General features: G+C 41.7%; 1 protein-coding gene across 1 annotated transcript in view; it reads right to left on the reverse strand.

Annotated features, from left to right (window-relative positions):
• Positions 1-17,127, reverse strand: part of ARSJ (arylsulfatase family member J) — a 46,584-nt gene extending 29,457 nt beyond the window's left edge. The window contains exon 1 of the mRNA XM_052813920.1: positions 16,268-17,127. Coding sequence (XP_052669880.1) covers positions 16,268-16,644 — 377 coding nt within the window. The 5' untranslated portion in view covers positions 16,645-17,127. The remainder of the gene's footprint in view (positions 1-16,267) is intronic.
• Between the last annotated feature and the right edge of the window lie 211 nt (positions 17,128-17,338).

Here is a 17,338-nt window from a genome sequence, read left to right on the forward strand (position 1 = left end):
GAGATTCTCTTAAACATAGCCCACTTTGCTGTGCAGCAAAAGCAACTAGATCCACAGAGAATAGCTGAGAAAAACCAGTCTGAGCAGCACAGTGTTTAATTTGTTCCTTTAGCACAAAGACGGCAAGTTCCTCCCTGCTACTGGAATGCTGGCAGCGCCTGCAGGAGCCGGGTCCAGCAAAGCCAGCCATTGCAAAGGGGGGCTGAACCCAGGACGCTGCAGTTGTAAAAAGAACATCTGCTTTACTGAAAACACCTTGTTCTCATATCAGACTGCAAACTGAAGTGTAGCAAATTTCCCTACACTGCTAAGACAAGCTGGCAGTAGCAGAGAACTAAATTCCAGGACTTGTAGTAAATCAGTGAAGCATGGTTTGGTTTAAATAAAGAAGGGCGAACTTAAAAGGTGAATAATCTTGCCTATATATCATATCATATCATATCATGTCATATCTAATTAGAAACCCCTGAACTGTTTCCAAGTGCCTTAGGTTTGTTTTCTTTTTCAAACATTCGTAGGAGTAGCACAACCTTTGTAAAGTTCCTTCTCCCAGTTACTATCACCTTTTCTCTTCCAGTTTTAAAATATTATGCTGACAGAAAGCTACAGGGTAAAAATCAAATATTTATTAGTAAATCTCCTTTGATGGCAGGCTTTTAAATGGTTTTAAAATATTTCCAGAACTGTGCAAGGAGTATTATCTCTGATACTCCTTGAAGTGTATTTACTACTGTGATCAACTATAATTAATCCAAACTTAAAACAGTCTGATAAGGCAAGTATAAATATTCTTACCTTACAGATACAAAAGCTGCGAGCATGCATGCTGGTAACTGATTAACATGAACATAAATTCTGATTTGTGTCTCATAGATACATCAAGCTTGCTATTCAGCCAAAAAAAATACCAGCAGAATTAGAGAGAGAACTGAAGAACAGGATGATACGATTCTTTCTGTGAAGAAGACTTGGTTTGGCTCCCCCTTTGCTTGGTGCCAGAGACAGGATAAGGGGTAAAATGAAGAAAATGGATTTAAGTCTGGGCAGCCAAACTGATTGGCCCTGGAAGCAGATGGAAGGCTCCAAAAGGACAACCTGGTGGGCTGGTATCCAAGAAAGCCTGGAAGATGTTTGGGAGGCCGCAAAGGTTTAAAACTTGATTCTGGAACAGCCTGAAAGGCTTGAATGTCTTTTGGGGATAGTGTGAAAAAGGTCAAAGAGGCATCCTGAAGGATGGGAGGGAAGTGTTGCACAGAGAACCAGTATTCCTATGGACATAATAATTTCCTGTGCTTTTCCTCTAGAAGGATGGCAGATTGCAGAAGGATCTGGCAACTGGGTCAAGTCAATATATGTTGATTAAATTTCAGAACCCTCCCTGGCTCCAAACCTGTAACAGCAATGTCACAGTAAGGTTCACTTACGCAGATGTGCAAACTGAAGCTTGGACAAGTTATGCTGCCTGCCTGCTGCCATAAAGGCAATCCAAGAGAAGATTTAGACCAGGACCCATGTGGTAATTCTTGTAGTATGCTCTAGCTACTATCCCACTTCTCCCCAGCCCCAGTAAATAAACCTGCCATTGTCCTTCTTCAAAGAACTTTATCCAGCAGAACTCTGCTGGATACGGCTCTTCATTTGTTATTTATTTCTCTAGCTGTCAGAAAGCATGCATGGTAAGGCTCAAAGAATTTTATTCAGCACATTTTACACACAGCGGAAGCAGTCATATACTTCAAGTATGTAACTAAGGTGTTTTGAGACACCTCCTCAGAGATGCCCATTTATCTCCACTGACTACAGATATATATATATATATATATGGCTATAGAGGGTCCCAGCTTTGGTGCTTTCATTTGCATGTAAGTTAGATACCAGGAGCAGGGTATGTGTGATGGCGTGATTACTCCCTAAGCGGTGAACTTGCACAGAAAAGCTGCTTTTCATGGTGCCAGCTGTATTATTGTCAACTACCACTGTTTTTCTTACACAGAACTTTGCATTATGAATACCAAAATTAATGTTTGGCATGAATACCTGAATTTGAAAACATTCAAAACGTTTGGGTTTTTTGCTCATGTGTATGTTCCATATAATAATTTAAATCAATGATTCTAACACAGGAACTTACTCTTAATTTACAGCTACTATCAACCTAACTGCATTCAGTGTTAATTAGAAAAAATACCTCTTCTCACACAAGCGTCCCTACCATCATGCCTATGCTACTCTCATCTCATTTTCTAAAACACATGTAATTCACAAGAGAAACACAAACCAGGAAACAACTGGGAAGGATGAGATTGTTCACCATTTTTCCTCTTGTGTGACGGGTGCCTTCACCCTACGGGGAGGGCTTCCAAACACATGAACCTGGGCAAAGGATCCCAAGATCAGAAAGTAAGATCTTTGCCACCTGACTGACTGCTTACATTTTTTTCTCCTGTATCTGCTTCTGACCCTAAATACATTTATTATGAAGATCAATAATTTTCTAAGGAGCAGAAATGCTCCCCAAGCCCCCCCAAAAAACCCAGCTATGACGTGAAATCATTTCACACAGAAATGCATTACTCTGATTTTTTTTCTTTTAAGATGTCCTCAGACTGTGACTTGTTTATTAAGAAAACCAAAGCAAAATAGCCCACAAACTTAATTTTGCCTGACCGAAGCTGACTCACCACGGGTAATGGCAGCAAAATATATGTTTTTGTTACTGAAGTGAGCAGGTATGACTCAGTTACATAGACGAAACATGTTGAATAATAAAGCGTCATCTTGACCTGATGGTTTTTCAGATTCAAAAGCACTATAAGGAGTTGCACAGAAAAGCTACATCTATACAAACAAAACTGTTAAATCAGCTTACTGGTAAAAATCATAACTAGTTAACAAATACGGTGTAGGAGATAACAGCTAGAATTCAGACTATTAAACTCCAGTGCACTTCAAGGTTACATTTAGTAGCAGCAGGCACAGTATCAAAAGGATGCTGAAGAAAGCCACTTGGCTTCTTGTAGCAACACAGATAAGAGCCTTGAGGTTAGTATAGAAGACATTAACACGCTACTTGAACTACATTTCCCCAGTGGAAAACAGCCAATGTTTTGCATGGCAGAAATATAATGTACTATATAGAAAGCTCTGAGCTCAAAGCAAGCAGAAGCATTTCTACTGAAAACGTCTATGAAAATATCTGACTCCTCCAAACGGAGGCTAAAAAGCCAGCTGCTGCTGGCCTCCGGTCTGCAACCAACTCAACCCCAGCAAGTTGCATTCTCCAAAGCCTCACCACAACCACATAAAGCAGTCCCAAAGTTTCAAATTGATACAAGGAACATGAAAACAGAAGCTGGTAACAATGGAAACCCAATACAAAAACCATATAATTGTCTCAGGTGGCAAAAACACACAAAACATTGAACTGATGAGAACCTTGAAACTCTGAGAGATTCTACATGCACTTTCACTGTGGGAAGCACGTTACCGCGAAAGGTTATAAAATGAAATCTGTGACAGAAGCAAGACTCAACAGGGCTGTAACAGTGCCAAACAGTATTACCTAAGCTCTTAATCATTACGTAAGACTGCATCACTTACAGCGTATATGCCTAGTATTGCCAAGATGGCCAAATATTCCTCAGTTTATCACAGAGGCTCATTTTTTTAATCTTAAATGAAGCCTTAAAGGTTTTGCAATGTAAAAGGGCCAAAATTGTACAATTACAAAATTACGAACCAAGGAAATGTTATCTTCCTTCTGCACTGTATGCAGGATCGAATTCTCATCTTCCTATTAAAATGAATTCCATATTGTAACAGCAGCAACAACAAAGTTAAGAAGAAACAAGACAGACATAAATTTCACAAATGGTATAACCGTTTCAGTGAAGTACATACCTGACACATATAAGTCTCTCTATCTTTATTAATGTATATACTTCCTGCATAGATCTGGTAAAAGTACGGGTGACTGTTCAGAATTTGAGATACAATGCTAAATGCAGTGGTGTTATATTCTTACTGCTATGCTGTGTTCTTAAAGAAACAAGACTTTAACAGGGCTGTAATAACAATGGCTCAGGAGAGCGAGCGTTCGGACTGGTTAAGAGGGCCATAAACCAAGCAGGCAAACACTCCAAATACTTTCATTTTTTGCCTAGAGTACTTCTACAGGGGGAGAAACAACACAGGAGTAAGTTGCTCCTTCCTGCCCTCCACCAGGAATTTTACTGTGACAAATTAGAACCATAAAATAATTTAAGTCGGAAGCGACTTGTGGAGGTCGTTTGGTCCGACCCCCTACAAAAGCAAGGCTAATTCCAATCTAAACCAGGTTGCTCAGGGCACTCTCCAGTTGACTTTAGATGTCTCCAAGAATGGAAATGGCACGACCTCTCTGAGCAGCCTGATCTAGCCTTGATGCAACCAGTGCCCATTGCCTTTCTTCCTTTCCCTGCACATCTCTGAAAGAACCTGCTTCTGCTGTCTCTGCTCCTCCCAGGAGGTAGCGGAAGACAGGGATGAGATTCCCCTCATCCTTGCCTTCTGCACAGTAACAAACCCAGCTCCCAAAGCCTCACCTTGTGTATCAGGCAGTGAGAAAACTGAAGAAAAGCATCCTACAGGAGAGTAAATTCTAAAAGCAGACTGCAAATCAGAACAAACTTGAAATGATGGTGGTAAAGTAAGTACAAAAGTCAAAAAACTCTGCTTTAAGAGAAATGTAGCAAACAGAATAGCTTTCTCCGAAGTCTCTTGAAAACAGGACCATGGAACAGTTAAGGAAGGAGCTGCCATTATGCTGTGGTCATTAACAAATTCACTAAACTAATTTCATCAGTTGGCTCTTAAAAAGAAAGAAACAACAAACCTATTTTTAAGAGATGAACAGAAATATGAAAAAGTTCATGAAACACGTTTTTTTAAATGTACTAAAACTGATAACCTGGTAAAGCTAGGGAATTCCATAACAACAGTCTAGACTCCAATTTCTTGAATACTTTGCAATATTTTCTTATTTCCAGGAAACAATAAAAGAGAGCTTATAAAGTCAGTGTGTCCCTGCTGTGTAATATAAGTTGGCAGGAGGCCTAATTAGACAACCTCCAGAGGTCCCCTCAAACCCAGTTTTCTATGATTCTATGAACTATAATACATGACAACTAAAACTAAGTATATAAAATGTGATGGTAAGTATTGCTTTGAAAAAGTTTATTGAATTCAGAGAGGCACAATTTGTGAGGTAACAGTATATCTATTAGAGTATATTTAGTCTAAAGGTACTACATTGGTTCCCTCTACCCCAAGACTAATTTTCTCCACTCCCTCCAGCTTCACATTTTCCTCAAATTGTGATCTTTCTTCAAATTTGTAATTTTCTCCTTCAAAACAGAAGGAAACTCATTTCTTATGAGAGCTTATTATCACAGAGATTGCCTCTACAGTAGTATCTTGGCACCCACTTATGCTCTATAAATGTTAAGAAAAATTGCATAACGTTGTCTCATATGGTACAATATTCTCTATCAGGGAAGAAACTCTTAAAAATGTAAATGAAGAGAAAGATGGACTGAATCTGAAAATGGACACAAGATATTTACCTAGAAAACAGCTAATATTCTGATAAATTGATGTATTGGAATTAAAATGTACTCCAAAAAGCTGAATTAATATTTCAAATTTTTTTTTTCAAAAAGTAAAAATGAAAGGAAAATAAAATACAGAGCAATTTAGCTGGAATCCTGCATTCCTCTATAATCAGATTAAAATATCAAAAAATAAGGACACTGTTTTGCTTTTAGTACTAAATATCAGGTCTTTTTCATTATTAGAAGAAATAGAATGTTCAACAATGGGAAACTTTGGTTTTCCACTGTCCATCGCAAAAACTGCTTGTATGCCATCACTCTGTGCCATAACACAACAAAAACCTAAGAGGAAGAGAACTTGACAGCATTAATAAATCGTATTCTGAAATATCTTTCTCATGTGGATCTCTATGCACAAAATGATAAATCAGACCATGCAATGTGTACAACAGAAGCTGGAAACTGATAACCTAGCAAGATGCATTGCAAAGTCTGTCTTTCACTGTGTCATAAGCAAACTGAGACCGAGGGAGGGAGTTTAGGCCTGATTCTACGTTATCTGCTGAGGATTGTGACTTGAAGCAAGGTTAAGATTTGTGGGGGCCTTCTTTTGTACTGTTTTTAGTATCATTTAAAGCTTCCAAATATTGGAAGAAACATTTCCATACTTATGCTTACCAATCTTAATAACCAAATGCATTTCTATGACTTATTGTATGTCTTTTAAAGGAGGCAGTGGACTGCTTTTTCCTCCAACACATGGGACGGGAATGGACACTGGTGCCTCAGATGTAAACCACGATTAGCTCCATGCTCTTTCTCACGTTCCTCCCTCCCCTGCGCACGAGGACCCCCCCAGGTCTTACACTCGCTGGTGCCACTAGTTCAGCAGCCTTCCCCCATCCATTCGCAGCCCTGCCCGTGTGCAAGATGCAGTTCATCTGCGGATCACAACCAACCACCTACAAATACGACGTGCCATGACGGTGAGAAAGCTGTCATGGCACAAATTTCTTTATTAATCAGGTGTTTAAGTGTAAGAAAAATAAGGTATACAAGGTTCCTATACATTGATTTTCTGCCCCTAGGTTGAAAATAAAGGCTCTGGGGCCACAGCATACTTACGATATTAATAATATCTACTTTAATGCTTATTATCTAATATAGTCTCTTCACATATGCATTTGAGAAGATAATTTCGTATTTGAAGCATATTAAAAAGTATTTCATTATCCCAGATTTGTTTTCTAACTCTAGCAATGTTCTCCCCCCACCCTGAGCTCGATAATATGGTGATAACTGCCTGAATTAATAAGCAGGTGATAGCTGACACAGTTAATTAATGTATTATAATTGCAGTTGAACTAGAATCATGAAACACGTTTAACTTCTTTCTTATTATGAGCCAGCAGGTACAATAAAGTTCCCTATTTAAAATTTTTCAATTTCATCACCAACCACAAAAAGTCAAAAGCTATTTTAGTCAAAACTCAACGGTTAAAACATCTTTTATATTACTACTTTAAATTTGTTACCCATTAGCGTTATCTTGATTTCTTTCTGAACTCTTCATATTGCATTTCAGCCTACCAATTTACATTTACAGAGACAAGCTGAGGTCACCAGCCAGATCTACTGGCTTTTAAGTAAGAAAACTAATAAATTGGGCAGCTATTACAAAAAGGCTACTGATAAAGAGAAAGCAAACACATCCTACACGGGATCACTTACACAGGCACAATCTTCGTTTACCTTGTACTATTTATATTAATCTAATGAATTAAGGCTGGTGAAATTACCCCATTTGTTCTTAAGCATACATTCTAGAACTAAGCAAACTCGCCTCAGGATAGAAAAATCTGACTATGAATCAATACAAAACAAGGCAAAAAAATACAGGGGAAATAGGAAACCTCCAAGATTTACAGATAGGAATTAATAAGAAAGTGCTAGCTCCTCACACCACAAGGAACTGTACTAGCCTGGAGTAGAACATGAAAAAAGCAGCATGAAGTGTCATGCGCTGAAGGGGCAATTGCTCACGTGTGTCAAATGGTATCCATTAAGAAACATTAATGTTTTAGATTTTTAATGGAAATCACCAGATTCCACAAAAAATTATAACATTTTCATGTAAAAATCAATTCACATCAATTACTACAACACAAGGAAAAAAAAATCTAACTCCCCCAAATCTGGAATAGATTATTGTATTAGTTTGTCAAAAAGAAAAAGAAAAAAATCAAAAGATAACCACAAGTTCCATAAATCTAATGGCTTAGTTTTCATCCACCCATCTTTCTTGACATGTGGTAATACAAAATAAATGCTTACACTTTTCATTTACCATATTTTACTATGATTTTCATTTGCCTGTGCACATACTAATGAAATATCACTCTAAGGATATGAAATATTACAGTAAGAATGTCCTCAATTCTGTGAGGACTGCTTTGCTAGGCAGACATCATGGGAACAGGGGAAAGAAAAAAAAAAGGGGGCACATTTTAAATGGATTCAAGAATGAGCAAACATTTTATAAGTTTAAAAATCTCCATTACCCTAAAACAATATTGTATTAACATGTGCAGAGGCCCTGATTCAACAAAACAAACACAAAATTGTTTTAAAATCAGAAGTGCAGAAAAACTCAAAACCAGAATTAAGATACACACAATTATGAAAACAAACCCCTGGGTCTGATACTATCACCAACATAAATGTCACAAAGACAAAAAGAAAGTAAACAGATACTTGCCTCCTTCTGACCTTTAGCTCATATATCTGGCAAATCTTTCTATGAAATGTAAAGTATTTTAATGAAAACATGAATGTAATTTGTCCAAATTTTAAGTCCCATCTAACTTGGTCGTCCTGGTCTAAATCCTTTGACATGAAAGTAAAACCCATCTTTTTACTACACAGTTTTATTTCCAGGCATCCATCTCAGTTTCCCATCTTGATTCACTTAAAGGGTCTCATGAAGGAAGAGTAACATTGAAAAGTGAGAGTTATAATAGGAGTCCACCACTACCACTCATTCAAGTTATTGTTATAGGCAGCAATATGCATCATCAATTACAAAGCAAACATATCAGGAACAATGCTGAATGAGCAAAATTCCTTAATTATTTTAAGCCTAACTTTTCCATGGAATATAATTTCTCTTTTTCAGTTTAAAAAAAAACAAAAAACCAAACCACAGGCTAAAAGTCGCTATAACTTAAACTCCTCAGAGTACTGATAATTTACAATCACAGAGTTTGTAAATTTATTTCCAACTGCGTTCCTTTAACTTACTGCACTTTGTATAAACTGGACAATGAAAAAAAAGAAGTTAATCCATTTCCACTATCTAGTTAGTCATGTATGTCAGATAACGCTATGCTTGTCTTATACGCAGCGGACCTAAACTATCAAACAATATTCTTAAATGTTACCAGAAAGTGATGCAAGGAAAAGTTATCACAACCTGTACTACACTTTGCTACTTCCTCCATGTTATTTTTTTTTAATCTTTATTGTTTGCATGTAGTTTCCTTTCCAACTCTTTCCTCCAAATGCTCCTTTGTACCCTGCATTAGTAATTATGGTGATATGAACAGACTTCTCATAGCTTAAGACCATAGAGCAATTCAGTACCTGGATCTAATTTTCTGCAGAACAAACAGAGGACAGCACAGAGGCAGAACAAAACAAGAAAAGGAAGTCCTTGCATTTAATTACTTATTCATTCTCTGTGTATGCTGCATATATATATATATATATATATATGTGGACAATGTCATCCTAAGTGAAAGACATAACGAGAACATGGAAAAAGATACCTCAACATCTTTGGCAGCAGTCCCACAAATTGTCCTGAAAGAAGTCAGCAGAAATAAATAATTACATACCACAAGAGTTATGAAGGCCTAGGGGGAAAAAATCTTGAAAATTTTCAGAGAAAATGAGGATATGGAAAACAGGAATTTCTAGGAGAAACCTGAAATGAAACTTTCACACAGACTATCTTCTCTCAGAATGAACGCTGAAATCATTTCTAGCGTTTAAAAACATTTTATGAGCATTCTCCTTTAGAACGCCTTCTGTAGTTAATACGTACTTCAAATGAGCCACAGATGAATACAAGTTGGAAGAGAAGCCATCCAGTTCAACCCTTTTCCCCAAGACAGATTCAACTACATTATGTCATTCCTGACATATTTGTCTTGTCTGTTCTTAATGACTTCCAATGAAGAAACTCAGCAATTTCCCCAAAGCCAGCTATTCCAGTGTTTCACAATCTTTCGCATTAGGAAGTTTTCCCTATTATCTAACCTGAAGTTTTTTCCTCTACTCAAGAAAGCCCCTCATTTCTTGTACCATCCATCTTGGCACTGAAAACACATTATGCTCTTTCTCCTTGCATATCTCTTAAAGTACCGAAGAGTTATCATGTCCCTTCTCATTTTTCTCTTCTTTAGACTAAACAACTCCATTTCTTCTGATCTTTCCTCCACAGTTATCTTCCTGAGATATCTGATCACCCTTATCTGGACACTATCCAACTATGCACGTTGCTCTTGGAGAGCGATGCCCAAGTTTGGGCACAACTGCTCCAGCTGTAGGGCAAAAGGGCTGCTTCAAGTATCTCCTAGGCTCCCTTGTTTATACAAACGGGTTTGATGTTTGCCTTTTTTGTAACAGCACGACAGTGTTGACTTTATATTCAGTGCATGATTCACTATCATTCCAGCTACTTTTCTAAAGAAATGCTGTCTAAGCAGTTGTTCCTCAACCTCTGCTTGTAAAGTTATTCCTGCTTCAGCATAGCATCTTCTATTTATCACTGCTGACTTTAATTCTGCTTTTTTTTCAGATTATTTCTCTAATTTGTCAAGATGATTTTCAATATCACTACAGTCCCTTAATGCTGGCATATTTAATCAGAACGTTTAATTTCATCATCCAGGTTCCTAATGGAAACACTGATCAGAATTAAAACTCTGGACCGACGACTGCCAAGTCTCTTTACTTCAGAGCAGATAAAGCACCAGACCATCTCTTAATACTTAAAGCTGATATTCTGCAGTCCTTCATATTTTCTTAACTACAAAATAGGGAATATATATAATGGAGTGTTACATACATTTCCCAATATTTATTCTCTGGTATAATAGATTTCTTCTGAACACGCATTATAACACCAGATTTCTCTCCGCACAACTCGATTCCTCATCTTAAGCCTATGTGTGCGTGTGGGGAGGCGGACTGCGAGTACAGAGTCCTTCCCTTTCTCCATCACAAGGGACCATGCCGTCCTTTGGAGGAGGGGTGGTGGGAGTGGGCTGCCAGCGGGGCCAGCGCACGAAGTAGAGACCACTGACGCTGCCGTGACGGGAAAGCGTCAGCATGCTGTGGCCATGGGCCTGCCTGGCAGCCGTCTCCTTTGAAGTGCACCCTCTGCGAGGAGGGCGGAGAGTACCTGCCCTAGAGTCCTTCCCCTCCTTGACAGTTCCCAAACCGGTTGGGCACTGGTGGTTTGCTCAGGGCACAGAAGGGCCCAAGATCCCATCGAGTCTCTGAGACCCATCATTTCAACTCAGAGCGTAGAAGGTAACTTCCGAGTCACACACCTTTGTACTGGATCGTTCTTAGAGCGGCCAAACTGCTGAAACTGCAGTTTGGACCATTATGCACCCAGGAGGCAGGGAAAGAGAAGGCTTACCAAGAAGTCTGAACCTCCAGAATACAGTATTTCTGTCTGATTGCAAGTCAGCTGCACTGCTTTCAGTTCAAAGTACTTGAGCTTTCCTCTATTCTGTTTCTGTCAAAATAACTCTTAGTTTGCTGAGACAGTGTCATTTTTAATGGTGAACTATGTATTGCTACACAGGGATGCCTACAAGAGAACACATACTAACTAGCTATATATAGCTATATACATTTATAAATGTGTAATATTTCTAGAATTAGATAACAGATACAGTTATTTATATTAAAATAACACTTTGATTATGCTTACTGCTTATACAATGTATTTCTGTCTGCTTTGGGTGAGCAAATTCTCAATATTTCATTTTATCCCAGGGAAAAAAAGGATTTATTTCCCCAGACCTTCAACATTTCTCAAAATCTTCCATCTCCACATTCCATCCATCATGCAAAGCTCATTCTTGACATTAGTGTAGGGCTTCCATGATTCATAAGTGTTCACTGTAAAAGGGAGTTCAGATTCCTTAGTGATCTGCAACCCTAGCTGTGCATCGGTTTCTACAAACAGAGATCCCTACTCTTGCGTAGGTCAGGAACCTTCCTGTGGCCCAAAGGGATTCCAGTGCACATAATGGTCCTAAGGTTACAAGTCTGATGGTCAGCAGAAAACTGGGAGCCTAGAAGAGGAAGTAGTTGTCTGCTGCCTACATAATGCCAAAACAATTTATGGTATATTATGTCTAGATTCCTTCTTTTCTTATCAGTCAGTCTTATTTCTCAAATTCCTTTGCTAAATTAAGTATTGCTCCAGCAAATACAACTACACTGCATAATACCCTCTATAGAGTTGGGTCAGCTACCCCAAGAGATGTTCACCTAAGCTTATATAGTCTTTTTGTCTCACCAGCTCAAAGGAATACTCCTCCTTTTGGTCATAAGCTTTCAAAATTTCTTAAAAAAACCTCTGGAAAACTGTCCACACACTGACTATACTTCAATAATTCTTCATTTAAAAAAGAGACGACTCTTCATGATAATGTAACTTAACAAATTATCTAAATAAGCAATACCACATGTGACCATAACACATCAATCTTATACTCTCTACCTCATCTCAATCCACTCTCATACACGCGCACGCAGAAAACTTGACACACAAATAATCTTAGATTTTCTTAGTACGTTACGTGACCTGTATTGTTCCATAAATCAAGATCTTCTTAAACCGTACTACCAAACTGGTCTACAAGACTATCCAGGCAATGAAAAATCGCCAAGGCTATTAAGCACACAGATACAGCAGCTAACTCAGTAGGTGCTTGGCCAGCTGGCTGCTGGGCGCAGGCTGAGTATCCCTGTGTTTTCTTAACCCCTTTTCCTAGGGTGGAGAACTTGAAGATTGAAGTCTGAGCCACTATTTTTTATGTTCTTCTATGTAAATTACAGTAACATAAACAACAGAAATGTGTTTATTTTTCATTTCTTTCAGAGATGAGTTAAAAAGTAGTCTTTTAGTTTAGCTGTGTTCTGTATGACATCCACGTCTCTCTGTATCTTAAGGATACTCCAGCATGGCTGATGTACGTACCCACACAAATTTCCTCTCACCTAACTCGGTGCCTGTTTAAGATAGGTTTCACCTCAGCGCTAGCTTAAAGCTAGGTATCCTGAGCTATTCTGCTCAAATTATTTAGTTCACTGAGGCATGCCTATTACTTTCAAGGAGAAAACAACAAAAAAGACCGTATCACACAATACAAAAGGTTTGGAGGACAACTTACGCTCACTCACATCCTTTGGGAGAAAGAGGAAAAAAAAAAAAAAAGAAAAGCCAAACATGCCTACAGTCTTTCTGCAATTTATCAGCAGGTCAATAACCTCTTGAGTACATGCAGGCCACTGCCCTGCTCAAACCCGCACCAAGCAACACTAGGGATGAGTCTCCAAACCCCACCAATTATCAAATTTTCAATCCAGCTGTAGGAGCTCCGGCAGGAACTGCAGCAGTCCCAGGAGCAGCACAAGGCAGAACAAACTCTCTCGCCCAGGTCACTTCTGCAATCGCAGTTGTGCAGCTGCGGAGCACGGGCTGAGCCGCTTCCCGATCGAGAGCCGCCTCCCTTACCTCCCCGCGTTGGCCCCAGCGCAGCCGGCCAGGAGAGCACACCACATGTGGCACTCGGCCCACTGGCTCACACTTTTCTTCTCTGTTCCCAAGATTCAGCTCAGCTGCTACCCCCTCCCCACATCCATAAATAAAGCCCAAAATAAAAAGCTGTGGAAGCCAGCCTTACTACTGGCCTAAAAGCAATAGCTTTTGATGGAGTGAATGGGGAAAGAGGTAACACTGGCGGAAAGCAAGAAACGAAAGTGGGCCAAAGCCTCAAGCACAGGACATGAGAAAGCAAACAGAGGGAAGTAGAAGTGGGCAGAAAGACAGGCTCACCAGCTGTTACGCTGTGGCACGGCATGAAGGGGAAAAAAGAGCTAATTCTACCTCTTCCTTTTAACACATCACTTCCAACCTCCTTCCCCATGCTCATTCACTAGCATAGGACAGCTACCAAAAGAAGGGTCTCTTTACTAGCACGAGCCTTAGAGGGACTGTCTGGAGACCTATGAAGAATTTGGAGCATTCGAAGTCTCTTTGCCTGAAGTCTAACTTCCACTTGGCAACGTGAGTCAGTGCTCCCTAATGAGTCTGGTTTACACAAGTCCCTCTGTTTTTCATAGATCAGTCAGGTAACGTCTGGACCATGTTAAGCATGGTAAGGGTATTGGGAGGCATGGAGCATCCAGGTGATCCTTCAGTGGACGGGCAGGCTTTTAGCCTTGAACTAACACATGTTGGAATTCAAGAAATAACAGCACTTCTGGATTAGAAGTTTCTGAGTCCTGGCATTTTAATTAAGATGCCTCTACTAAGAAAGCATTAAAAGTATTTATCACTAGCATTTATCTTCAGCCAGAATGGATAATAGTATCCTCTGAATCTGCCTTGTTAATACTCTAGCTGAGAGCCTGTTAACCCCTCACCATTCCCTCCCTTATTTCTCAGTCATGTGAGGCAGTTCTTTCTCTCTGCTGCTCCTTTTTCCCAAAGTAGAACAACATGAAAAAAATGTTCTAAGGGTTTTAGACCAGGAGACTAAGAAAATAAAAACTAAGTATAAGCAAATTTCTTTTTTCCTAGAAAAGGTTCCAAAACCAAAGTAGGCAGATTTGCAGAACCATTTCCGCCTGATGAGCTGATGAAAAGAGCAGGGTTCCTCCGAACATGCCTACCTTTTACTATTAGTATGTATTTACACACAAACTGCTCCACATTTAACGAAGGATTAAAATAGTTAAACTGAGTTACTGTTATTCCTTACTTTACTTTTATTCTTTTTTGTGTTTAGACAACCTCCGCAGTCTCCAGGAGCCAAAGCAGCACCCTGGTTCCCCTGGAACCCAGTCGTCCCATTCCTCCAGTCACTGCATGAGTCATTATTGCGGAGCACGACATTCCCTTTGTAAAGCACTGGTTCCCAAACCACTGTCCTCAGAAAGCTGGCTGGCTACATGCTGCTGGCGCAGGTCCTTGCTTCCAACTGCTGCATGGCTTTAAAGACAACCAAGATGCATTAAACCCTACCCTGGTACACATTTCCCTTGTAAGCTGCTACCTCAGTTGCCGCAGGGCAACTATGTTCTTGTGAATGAGTGAGTAGGTGTCTCAAAATAACTTCTAAGACACAGTCCACACAAAAAAAAAAGAAAAGAAAAAAAAGAAACCCAAACCAAAAACCCGCGTGGGGAAGTCTTGCACTAGATAACATGTCAGCTCTCCATGCAAATCTCCCTGGTCCAGCAAGTCTGGGAACTAGACCGAGACCAGGAATTATCTCCAGCTCTACCATGTGGAGATGCAAGACACCAGGCCAGTTGCTTGTTTTATTTAAACATGTGTTTCTTTTACCAGCAATATTAACATTGTCTTGTTCCTGTTTATACTTACAGAAAGGAGAAAATAAACTATGTAACTTTTTTCCTCTCATTTTGTTTTGCTCTTTTAAGAGTTCCCTGTTCCTGTCAAAGTGAGTTAGGCTAAACAGAAACAAGGCGGTTCTGTTCCAGAGCAAATGCATCCACACTTGGAATTATTTGGGAACCGTTCCTACAGTTTACATGCATACCACCCCCGCCCCCTTAATCCTCATTAACCTTCACACGAAAGAAGGCCCTTAGGTTGGGTAATTGGTTCTTTACTTAATAGACCACAAGAAAACACAATTTACCAGAGACAGCAAAGCACACAATACCAACACGCTGCTTTTACCATTTTGGTGAGGCACCTATTTTAGCGGCTTAAGAGAAAAGTTTCTAATCATCTGCAAAGGGGCAACTGCATCATGACAAGAGCGATACTGCAGCTCAGAGGATCCTGAAAGAGAGTCTGGATTCCCTGCACTGATCCACAAGTGACACACTGGGGAATCAACTCATAAATTCAACATAACCCTCAGCGAGAACTCGCGTTAAGTCCAGGCTCAGCGAGACCCGTGATCCACTGTGCCGGCTGCAATGAATGTACTGGAGAAAACGTAACGCTTTCAGTTCCCCAACACAGACTCCTCCTGTAAGTCACTCTGAAATCGCACAGAAAATCTAAGCGGATCGCTTCCCAGTAACAGCAACGTTACTTGACAACTAGCACGTATGTTAGTAATGCAGTAAATGTAAATGTACTACAGCACTCTGCAGGGGTAGCTCACAGTGCTGAATCCTTATTGGCTCACAGAGCGCGAGTTTTTATTTCGCTCTTTCAAACATATTAGAAAGTCCGTTTTGTGCAAGGTTTTTCAGTGAATTGGAAAGGCACCTCTCTGCCTACAGGGTAAAACGGAGGTGTACCCGGCCAGGTTCGCCCTGCGCTCTTTTCAAGAGGGACAGCGTTTAAGCCGGTGAGGCGAAGGATGAAGTAGTAGTAAACTTACTTTCCAGTGATAAATTGGCTTCTGGATGGTGTGCACATAGGCTGTACATAATAGTTCTCCAGTTTAACCCCTTCAGCAGCTAGCTTGTCCAGAGTGGGCGTCCTGATCTCCGATCCGTGGTACCCTACGTCTCTGAAGCCCTGATCGTCGGCCAGGATGAAGACGATGTGAGGCTGTGAGCCGGGGGCACCGGCCCCCAGCTCCTCTCCCGGCCCGGTCCTCGTCGCCTCCGTCCCTCCGGGGCCGAGCCCGAGGCTGTCCCAGGAGAGGTAGCCGTAAGTGAGGAGGCTAAGCACCGAGAGGCCGGCCAGCACCCCCACGGCCACCATCTTCCCCTTGCAGAGGCGGTGAGGCCAGCTGCACCCACCGCGGGCCATTCACCTCGGCTGGAGCAAGAGCGAGACAGAAGAGAAAAATAATAATAATAAAAAGAAAAAAAAAGAAAAAACCGCCAACAAAGCGAAACGGTCTCTGAGGCGGGGGCAGGGAGCGTCAGAGCTCCCGCCGGCCGGGGGAGCGGAGAGGAGCCCCGCTCATCGCGCCCGCCACCAACTTCAGCAACTTCGGCCGCTGCTGCGGGAGAGGCGGCGGAGGCCGCCCTGCCCCGTGCCGGTGCTGGAGCCGGAGCCGGAGCCGGAGCCGGTGCCGGTGCCGGCCGGGTGGGCAGGGCCCCGCCGGGGGTCACAGCATCCTCGGCCCGCCTCCGGCCCCGCGCCGGGGCGCCGCTGCCTGCCCGTCCCGGGGCCGGTGCCCATGGCGGGGCGAGTCAGGGCGCCCCGGCGCAGCGCCGCCGCGGCCAGCGGGACGGGACGGGACGGCACGGGACCGGGCGGGACGGGACGGGTCGGGACGCGCCGGGCCGCCTCCCCCGCGCCCCTCCGCGCACACCGGCCCCTCCGCCCGCCCCCTCCGGCGCTGCCGGGCCGCTCCCTCCCCTCCCCGCCCCTTCGCTCCGCTCCGCTCCTCTCCCCGCCGCCCCCCGGCGGCTCCGGGCGCACGGCGGGGGAGGGCAGGGAGACCCCGGCCCCGGGAGGCAGCCGGAGCCCTGCTCCCCCCCTGCAAACCCATCTC

Source organism: Harpia harpyja, chromosome 2 (genome assembly GCF_026419915.1).
Source record: "Harpia harpyja isolate bHarHar1 chromosome 2, bHarHar1 primary haplotype, whole genome shotgun sequence".
Classification (NCBI taxonomy): Eukaryota; Metazoa; Chordata; class Aves; order Accipitriformes; family Accipitridae; genus Harpia; species Harpia harpyja.